Source organism: Pteropus vampyrus, unplaced genomic scaffold (assembly GCF_000151845.1).
Source record: "Pteropus vampyrus isolate Shadow unplaced genomic scaffold, Pvam_2.0 Scaffold90, whole genome shotgun sequence".
In the NCBI taxonomy this organism is placed as follows: domain Eukaryota; kingdom Metazoa; phylum Chordata; class Mammalia; order Chiroptera; family Pteropodidae; genus Pteropus; species Pteropus vampyrus.
Window position 1 is genome coordinate 1383841 of NW_011888871.1, and position 9935 is coordinate 1393775.

Genomic DNA, 9935 nt, shown 5'->3' on the forward strand with positions numbered 1-9935 from the left:
TGCTCCAGTGCCCGTGACCTCTGACGATGGTCCACACTGGGGTCCTCGGTCCTGCTCTGTCCCTTCCCCTCTGCTCCTCCTGCCCTTTGCCCTCTTGGCTGCCTCATCAGCTCCCAGGTTGTCTCCAGTCGCCCGGATCCTCAGCCGTCTCCTAGCGTCCTTTCCTTCCCACGCCCCGTGGGGCGACGCCTCGCTGACCCCCCCGTGCCTTTCAGCTCTCTCTTGACCGGCCCGCGCGCTCGGCTGGCCAGGACCGACCGGTCCCCACCTCCCGCCTCCGTGGGACTGATGTCCCCCCCACCTGGGTGTTTTCTAGAGTCTCTGGAGCGGTCGGTGCCCCCCAGAGACCCTTGGGTTCGTCTCGGTCTCCTCCTGATCCTCGTCCCCTGGGACTTGCGCAGACCGTGCCTCCTCCCACCCCGAGCTGGCCCGCTTCCTGCCCAGTCGTGGTCCCGAAGATACAGCGTTTTTACGTGGTTTCTTTGACCAAGTCGATAAACAGACGAATGGAATCCTCACTGAAGAATAAGACCACCCAACACAGAACTTGTCGAACCTCACCCAGCAAGCGGACTGACACTTAGGTCCTGCCGCTGTGGGTCTGGAGCGAGGCCCCCGCCACTGCCCTCTGACCGGCCCCCCGGAGAGGTCTGAGCTGCTGGCCCCCACTCCCCTTGGAGGAGCAGGGCTTGGTTGCCACATGCTGAGTGTATTGAGTCCTGACCACGTGCCGAAAGCATGGCCTTGTCCTTGGAACGAGCGAGTGTGGCTGCCAGGCCTCACCTACAGCTGACGGACGGAGAGTCTCAGCTCCGCCCAGAACCGCTCACTTAGAACCCGCGCTGGGCCCGGCGCCCAGGTGATCCCCAGGTGTGCCCGCAGAGGCGAGGGCCGCCAGCCGAGAGGACGTGACTGAGAAGGTCTTAAGAACATTTATAAAATCGTATGCGGTTTTCAGTGCTATGGAAACCGAAAATGCTGAAGTCAAATTAAGCTAATTAATGAGTGGGTTGAAATTAATTAACCAGAAAAGACTCTCTGAGGAACATAAATTTTGTACCAGGTTCAAAAGAAGGAAAGTGCACTCACAGGTGTATTTAAGGTTTGCGTTTTCACCGTCGCGGGATGTCTCATCAATAGCGTTTCTTAGAAAAGGCCAGTTGCAAGAGAAATGCGATCTGCGCATCCGTCTTACTGAACTGCTGTTACTTGGTTGCTTTCGCGGATGTACGTGGCGAACGGGCACGTGTCATCTCGCCCCCCTTCTCCCCGTGCGACCCCAGCAGGGACGTGTCGCACACCCCGTTCGGCACGGTGCTCGCTCGCGTGTCGCGTGCCCTAGACCCTTCTAGATCAGCCGGTGGAGGCAGGCGGTTTGTCGACACGCCACACCGGTGTCCGCCTTTGCAGATGGTCTTTAAAAGGCTTTTCCACGGCGATAGCCAGCAGCTGCGTGGGGGAGGGAGGCCGTACCCCCAGAAAGCGCTAACTAAGTCACGTTAAGTTTCTGTGCCGCTTCCGAAAACGAACTCCTTCGTGGAAGCACCACCAGTTCCGGTCGGGGTTATTTTAGGCTACTGTGTCTTTCCAAACAGTATTTAATTTTCAGGATAAGGAAATGGAGCGTCTGTAATCTGAGGGGCTTTGTAAGGACTCACCGGAGCTCGCCCCTCTCAGTGGAGGGATAATCTGGGGGAGCGTCCTCGACTTACACTCAGGCACACGGGGTCGCGTCTCGGTGTCTGTCCCCCTCGGGGCGTTTCACCCAGCGCCCGTGGGCTGACCCTAGGCGGGCGACCAGGAAAGCGCCATGCTGGCCCCCGTCCCCTCGGCTCGTAGGCGGTTAAGCCTCGGGCTGGGTTGTTCGTGGACTGGACAGAGGCCGTCATTTTAAAACAGATAGATGGCATCCTCTACGGGGAGCTTTGAGAGAGGTTCCGTGGACGCGCCTATGGTAATGATTTGCTATTATTGCTTTTAGATTTCCTGTTAATTTTCCACAAACCTGTTTTTCTTGCCACCTCACAGAAAGCCGAGCGCCCACGCTGCTTTCAAACTGTGAGACCAAGTACGGACACGCCTCCGCGTCCGCTTGTCTGAACTGAGAGTTTGCACAGTCCAGATGCGCCGAGTAATCATCGACCTCCCACGTCTTAAATAGGCCCACAATGACCAGCTCCTTTCTTAATGTGCTCGAACAATCACACAAATGGGATTAGGACTTTATTTTTTATTCACCTGCCTTCCAGTGGCTGTGAACAGACATCTCACGCTTCCGGCAGCCACACGCTCCCCTCAATAACACGCGTGGTAATGTGTCTGTAAGCGTATATCTTACGGGGCCTCCGGCGTGTTTTTGTACACTTAATTCTTTATAGACACAGCTTCTGCTTTATATACTCTCTCTCCATCATCAACCTTAGATTTATCGTCGATGCTGATTTTAAACCAAAATATAAATGAGATCGTGTTGACATTTTTTTTTTAACGTCTCGCAGATGGAGTAGGGAACCAGTTGGTCTAAATAAATAACCTTGGGTCCTATCAGAAAGCGTCTCGTCTAGCTGAGGCCTCTGTGCTTGTGCCGTGGGACCGACCACTCATTTAAAGGAAGCTGGGGCTGGCAGGACGAAGAATTTCCTCTTAGGAGTTCCCGATTCGCATGCACCCCTGTTACGACACCCAGGAGTAATTCCGCTATGGCAACAGCTAAGGAAAACAAGACGGGGAAACAGAGGAGAAGCCCCTCTGCACTTGGGGGCTCTCGTGCCCACCGTCGAAGCGTCCACCTGCCCGGCTCCTCGTGAAGGACAGTGCCGCCTAATCCCCAATTCCCAGGGACAGACCGGGGAGCGGGGAGCACGCGAGAGCCGGACCTGGACAAAGCCAGGCCCCTCCGGTGTCACCTGTGCGCCCAGACGGGGCGTGGCGCCACTATGCGGCCCAGGCTCTGAGCCCGTTGTTTATTCTTCTCGGGGGCAAGGCCCTCCACTCGGTGACAGATGGCCGAGGGGACCGGGCCCAGGGCCTGTGCCGGTGACTGTCACCTGCGGGTCCCGCCCTGCCAGGCCACCCAGTGCCGAGGCGACGGCCCCACTCCCTCCTCCAGACGGGAGGGCCCGGGCTCTGACGTGGGAATGGGCTGCGGCTCTATTTCGGGGCCTATGCTGGGCTGCGCGTGGCCTGGCTCTCGCCTCTGCAGCTGGCCGTTCGCCTGCTGTTCGTTGCCTCGGAGCACGTGGCGCGCACAGTTGCTTCGTGGTGGTCAGGGCGGGAATCCTGCCAGCCTCCTCCTCTGAGAGGAAGGAAACGGAAAGCAGGTTATCGGAAAACACGGCGGAGGAAGCGCTCAGCAATACGTGTGGGCGACCCCTTGTGTCACAAGCGGGAATGCGTGAGGACACGCCACGCGATGCACGAAATAATGTCTCCGGCCCTGGGCATAAGCACCCCTCAGCCCTTCAGCTTCACGAAGCACCAAACGTGGAAAACGGAGACTGCGTTCGGTCTTGTGGTTCTAATTCGAGAAGCTCTGGTGTCATTTAAGATGTCCGTCTTCTATGAGATAGCGAGACGGGGGTCACCGTTTGGCCCGCGGGGTGTCCCTTCTGGTACAGAACCGAGACTCTGAGAAACCCGTTTCGGCGCCTCGTGTTTCTCCTGCCTGAGGGAGGGTGTAGCACATACAGCTGTCAGCTGATTGCTGTTCCAGTCGGGCCAAGTCTTCACCACGCGACAGCCCTGGGCGCGCCCCCCGCAGCGTGGCCCCCACGCGGGCTGCTTTGTAATGACACCGGGAACCTCCCTCGGCTTCCGCTGCCGTGCGCTGAGCCGTGGGAGCTGGACCGAGGGGCAGAGGCTTCAGTTCGGTCTGGTTTCCGACAGCTCGGCGCTGCACCTTGAGGAGGAGGGCACAGCGCTGGTGGTGAGGGTGCCGTCCGCCCGCAGACCGCGACCCCCTCCTGTCCCGCGCGGCGGCGTCTCCTGGCCTCCTGCACTCGTCCGCTCGAAGCACCTGGTAACTCTCCGTTGTCTCCAGGGACTCGGGATTGAACCTCTTTGTTCTCGGTCTTATCTGTTAAAGTCACTCTTCTAGTCACATTTCCTGATTGTGGATCGCACGCCACGGAAAGAACATCTGATGTGCAGCCGATCCGCGCCTGGCAAGTGGTCACGTACATGTCCCCGAGCGGGACAGAGCGCATCGCAGACGTCTCGTCTCGGGGAGAGACACTGGTGTCTTCGGAGCAGGTATCGATGCCTGTTTGGAACGTGTGAACAGGTGCCTTCAGTTTGGCAGGCATCTGTCAGGCACTTACTGCTTGCCAGAGGCTGTGAAGCGTACGAGGGCTCATAAGTGTCACGTGCCTTCAGGGAGCGTAAGGTGGACGGGGCGGGTGCGCACGGTGCAAACGCCCCTGGCGGACGAGGCGGGCTCCTCCTCCCCCAGACACAGTGTGTGAGCTCAGCGAAGCTGGGCGTGGCATCGTTTATTCACAGGGGATCCCAAGAAGTAAAGCAGAGAAGGGCCAGACACCGGTGCAGGCGTGTGAGTGAGCACCTGTCCTCGGCCCCCCAGGACGTGTCAGGGGGGCTGCGTTGCTTACACGAGGGGGAGAGGAAGCTTGAGTATTTATTTATGCGTCAATCCCATGCTCTCTTAGCTGCGAACAGCTTTCTGGGACGTCAGTCGACTGGCGTTCTGGCCTGTCTGTCTGTCCCACCCCGTGGGCCGATCAGACCCAGCACCAGAGAATGACCTCAGGTGGAACTGGCAGGCGCTTGCAGAAAGTGCTGGGTTTGTAAGTGAATGGCGGGCGACAGAGACTGTGCCCAGGGCGTGGGCCGCACCCTCCAGCCGCAGTGTCATAGTGACGAAGTGTAGAGAGCACACTGCGTGCCTCACACCACATACACCATGTCCACGTTCGAAACGGATCGAGGGCCAAAACCTGAGCCCTAGAACTATACAGCTCTTAGAAGAAAACGTGACATTGGATTTGGCAGTGATCCCTCGGACCTGACGCCAAAAGCACAGTCAATAACAACAAAAATAGATAAATTGGACTTAATCAAAATTAAAAACGGTGCATCAAAGGACACGATCAACGGCGAGAAAAGGCAGCAAAGCCATGGAATGTGAGTGGGGGTCCTGCAGCTCACACTGGCACATCTGGAAAGGGGTTAACATCCAGAATGTACGAAAAACTCCTTCAACTCAAGAACCAAAGAAAACCAACAATCTGATTGAAAAACTGAGCGAAGCACATGCATGACATCCCTTCGGAGATGGCGTGCGGATGCCCAGTCGTCGCACGGAGATGCCGTGCGTCACTCATCGTTAGGGGGATGCGGACCAAGCAGAACAGCAAGCGCGGGGAGGGGGTGGAGAGGCCGGGCCTCCTCCTGCGCCGCTGCCGGGGGCGCATCCGGCACGAACGCCACGGAAAGCGGGGCGGTGGGTCCTCAACTCGACCGCGCGGCTCAGCGACTCCAACTCGAACAGGTGCCCACAAGAAGTGGCAGCAGAGACTGGCGCAGACGTTCGTGCGCCCGTGTTCCTTGACAGCGTCAGTCCCCGTAGCCCCGAGGCGGAAGCAAGCCGAGTGTCCACCAGCGGGCGAAAGGGTCAGCGGGGCGCCGTATGTCCATGCAAAGGGCGTTATTCAGCCTTCGCACGGAAGGACATACCGGCACGTGTCACGATGTGGGTGAGACTTGACGGCGTCATCCTCAGTGACGTGAACGAGTCACAGAAGGACACGTCCTGCACGGTCCCCTTTACATGAGGCACCTGGAGTGAAACCCACAGAGAGTGGAATGCCAGGTCGGGGTGGGGCGGCGAGGAGTTGTTGTCTCGTGGGGACAGAGTCCAGCCTGGGGAGGTGGAAACGTCCTGAGGATGGCCGGCAGAGCTGTCGCCAAGCAGCGTGTTAATGTCACGGAGCTAGACTCTTAAGATGGCAAATCCGCGTGATCGTACTTAACCACAATGTTTTTAAAAAGCGTACCACAGGTGCAAAGAGAGAAGTGCTGAGGGCGTGGCACGGAGGAGGCGACGTGTCCCTGGCCTCCGTGGGGGGTGGGGGACGTGGCACGGAGGAGGTGACGTGTCCCTGGCCTCCGTGGGGGGGTGGGGGACGTGGCACGGAGGAGGTGACGTGTCCCTGGCCTCCGTGGGGGGTGGGGGATGTGGCACGGAGGAGGTGACGTGTCCCTGGCCTCCGTGGGGGGGTGGGGGACGTGGCACGGAGGAGGTGACGTGTCCCTGGCCTCCGTGGGGGGTGGGGGATGTGGCACGGAGGAGGTGACGTGTCCCTGGCCTCCGTGGGGGGGTGGGGGACGTGGCACGGAGGAGGTGACGTGTCCCTGGCCTCCGTGGGGGGTGGGGGATGTGGCACGGAGGAGGTGACATGTCCCCAGCCTCCGTGGTGGGTTGGGGCGCAGCAGGCAGCAGTGCAGATGTGAGGCGTAGGAGTGGAAGGTGGTGACAGGCTGGCGCACAGGTCAGAGGGCCACGTGGTCGGGCGCCACATGGGACTGGCGGGGAGGCACGGGAAAGAAGACCTGGCTGCCCGGCCACGGTCACCTGGACCTGGTCGCACTGCTGTGCCAGGGACGCTGCCCGTGGAGGGGCTGAGGGCTCAAAAGCAGGACCGTTGATGAGGTTGCTCGCACTGTCAGAAGGTGTGACTTCTTGGCTCTGTGACACTTGGCCCGACAGAGGTGTCCTGTGGACCCAGGAAGGACAGACTTGTCCTAAGACCTTCTCCGCGCTCACTCGACACATCTGTGAGCGCCCAGCTGGGCGTGCGTCGCTCCTGGGAGAACGGCCCACGCGGGACGGACGGGAACGCCTCTGCTCCCCGTCCTGTGTTCTCGCCGTGACATAGACGCAAGCAAGACAGAGAAGCAGGGCCAGCGGTCAGTCCGGCGGTCAGTCCGGTGGACATAGGAGCCACTGGGGCGGGGGACGCAAAGCAGGCACAGCCTGGTCCCGAGCCCTCCAGCCCGCAGAGGCAGAGATCACTGGCCAGTGTAGCCTGTGTCCTCAAAGCGACGGCTTCATGGTCACTGGAAAAGGCCAGGCGTGGCTCCGCTCCCTCCCGGCCAGGTCGCCGGGTGCCGCGGTGTCCCTGCCGTCCAGCCGCTCTGAGACGTCGTGTCTTTCATTCGAGCTTTGAAAAGAACCTTGGCCGTGAGCCCCTCCAGCTGGGATCCCCACCCAGGGCTCCTGCCCCGTCCCACTGTCCTTGCTAACAGCCCCAGATGGGCACCAACGGCCCCGGCGGCCGTGGGCTCCATGCCCAGGTTGGCATGCCTGGCAGAATTATTCAAGGGCATTTTTTACTGAAGCTAAAAGTGATCTGTTATTGTGCCTAATTACGTTCTCGACGCTTTTTGAACGCCGTTCAGCAAGTTGGTCTCAGCTGGTGAAAAGCGCCCACACTGCCCACGGGCCCAGAACGACTGGTCCCGGTTCTTCCCGTCACTGGCAGGCCGTGCTGCACGCCAGTGCCCTCGAGTCGGGTGCCGGTCCCTCCAGCGTGTGGTCACGCAGCGCCTGGCCCCGCGTCCCCGCTTCACGCTCACCGGCCTGCGCCCGCTGCGGAGCTGCCGCCCATTACCTCCATTTTTCTCTGCCCAGTAAGAAGGCAATGAAAATATATTCTGTGTTACATCCCATTCATTTCCACACGCACGCGTTTTCAAATCCGTTATAAATGAGAAGACAAGAAACTGCTGGGTTGTTCGTCCGACTGTCACGTCGTGTTATTTACCAGCTCCCGTCCTGGGGCGGCGCGGAAGCGCATCGTGATGCAGGCGGGATGTGCGCGGGAAGACGCCGCGGATGGCAGCGCCGCCGTGTCCCTCCATCTCTCCCCTCGCACTGCTGGACGGGACGCGCGCACCGCAGTCCGCCGGCGCGACGGGCCTGGGTCTGTCCACGCGCCCCCCCCGCCCCTCACCGCCCCAACGCCTTTGGGACTGGGCACGATGAAAGATGAAGGACACAGTGTTCAAAAGGAGAGGACGTTTCCTCAGACGCCCACACGCGACAGCTCGCCCAGCCGGACACCTGTGCGCCCGCCCCCCCTGCTCGGGGGCTGGGCACGAAGTTACAAAGTGAATTTGGAGAAAGCAAAAGGTGGGAGGAATTTTCTGTTTGGCAAATAAGAGTTTTCCAATCAGTAGAGAAATTGTGCTGGTTATTTCGGTTTTCACGATAAAGTGCATCCTAAAAATTGCCAAAGTTCTGCCTCAGGAAAATCACCTCTCGGAGCCCTGGGGAGTGATCTGGGTCCGCCTGCCACTGTCACCCCTTGTACTGTGGCACATTTTACCAAAAATAATAATAATTTCTATGGGTTCTGGGGGATATGGAGAGAGAGAGACAGAGACAGAGCTCTAGATACATAGGTGGGTGGGTGGGTAGACGGACGGACAGACAGACAGATCTGGACGTATCTCAGTCTCTTACAGAGTACGTACTCTGGGGGTTCAGCATGAGAGGGTTCCAGCCATCAGGACGCTGGTCGCCGCGGTGGCAGGGATTAGACGTCCTGTCGAGATGCCGTCGCAGGCAAGAGAGCACCGAGTCCCTTCACCAGACCATTTGAATAATGCGGGTGACAGATTCCAAGTGGCTGCAAGGCAGCCGATAAGAGGGAGAGCCGCCCCACTTTCTTTAAGCAAGGTGTCTGGGGGCCGGCCCGCTCCCCGCAGGGCACCGGCCCGCCCTGCTGAGCGTGGGAGCCTGGGGGTGGAACGTGGCAGGTCGACCGATCGGACGGCACTTCTGCCGCCAGAGGAGTTGAAACTGCCGGAGCCGGCCCGCTGGCAGAAACAGCTACGGAACCAAACGGAAGAGCGACTCGAGTCCTGGAATGTTCTGGAACGTTCTAGGTGTGTTTTGAGGTACCGCGAAGCCTCGCGGGCAGGTCGGGGCCCTGACTCGCACTCCTCAGCGCTCGTCCTGCGAGGCGGACGCAGACTCATCTGCAGAAGTCGCGCAGAGGCGGCCTTGGCTTTGTGCAAACCCCTGCCTTTGGGGCAAAAACAGCCTGGCTCCTCAGCGTCACAGGTCCCCCCCCACTTCCTGCTTCCTGGCCACCTGTGCTCGCGGAGGGCGGGCACTTCCTGCCCTGTGTCCTGCCTTCTGCTCCCGTTCCTCGTGCTCGGGGTGGTCGCGTGGCTCCCGGGATCCAGTCACGACGCGTGCGCTGCCGACCAGCCGGGGTCCCCGCGCCTGCCCGCGTGGGCGCCCCGTGCGGAACAGCCTCGTGTTCCTCCGCCCGGCTCCCCCGCCATCACCCCCACCCCACCCAGTCTTCCACGTTTGCACCTGGCTGAGTTTCTCCACCACTTACCGAACCGCTCAAGCCAGAAAACAAAGCGTGGGGTTTGCTTTCTCAGGGGTTCTGGAATATTCTGCGTCTTCAGGGCAAAGGTTCTTTTTTGAAAGAAAGAAGGCTGTGTTTTTTAATGAGATTCGAGGTGCTTGTAATGAGAGTATGGGGAAGCCTGTGCGTGCTCTGAGCCCCAATCCTGGGGGCTCTCTTGCCCTCCCCCACCCCCCCTCCCTCCATCCTCGCTCTCTCTGAGCTGAGGGGCTGCAGGGCCCCTCCAGGGCCTTCATCTTAAGTCCCGTGAGAAGAGTAAGTCGCACAGCCCCAAGCACTGCGGGGAGTCTGTGAAGAGGGGATCTGGGCAGAACAGGTGGGTGAACCCCTGGGGAAGCGGGGAGCGAGGCTGCGTCCCCGGCCTCACGGCCGCGTTAATGGCCGCGAGTTCGCGCAGCACTTCCTGTGTGCCAGGCGCTGGTTCACGTGTGTCACATGTACGTGCGCAGGTTACACCTGAAAGTGTACAAAATCTGCTCTTGTTCGTAATGGCCCCGTGAGATGGCGTCACTTCACGAAGGAGAGAAGTAA

The 9935-nt window shown here is 59.7% G+C and overlaps 1 protein-coding gene across 1 annotated transcript in view; it reads left to right on the forward strand.

Annotated features, from left to right (window-relative positions):
• The first annotated feature begins 5349 nt into the window (after window positions 1-5349).
• Window positions 5350-9935, forward strand: part of SDK1 (sidekick cell adhesion molecule 1) — a 200020-nt gene continuing 195434 nt past the window's right edge. The window contains 1 exon segment of the mRNA XM_023532757.1: window positions 5350-5458. Coding sequence (XP_023388525.1) covers window positions 5350-5458 — 109 coding nt within the window.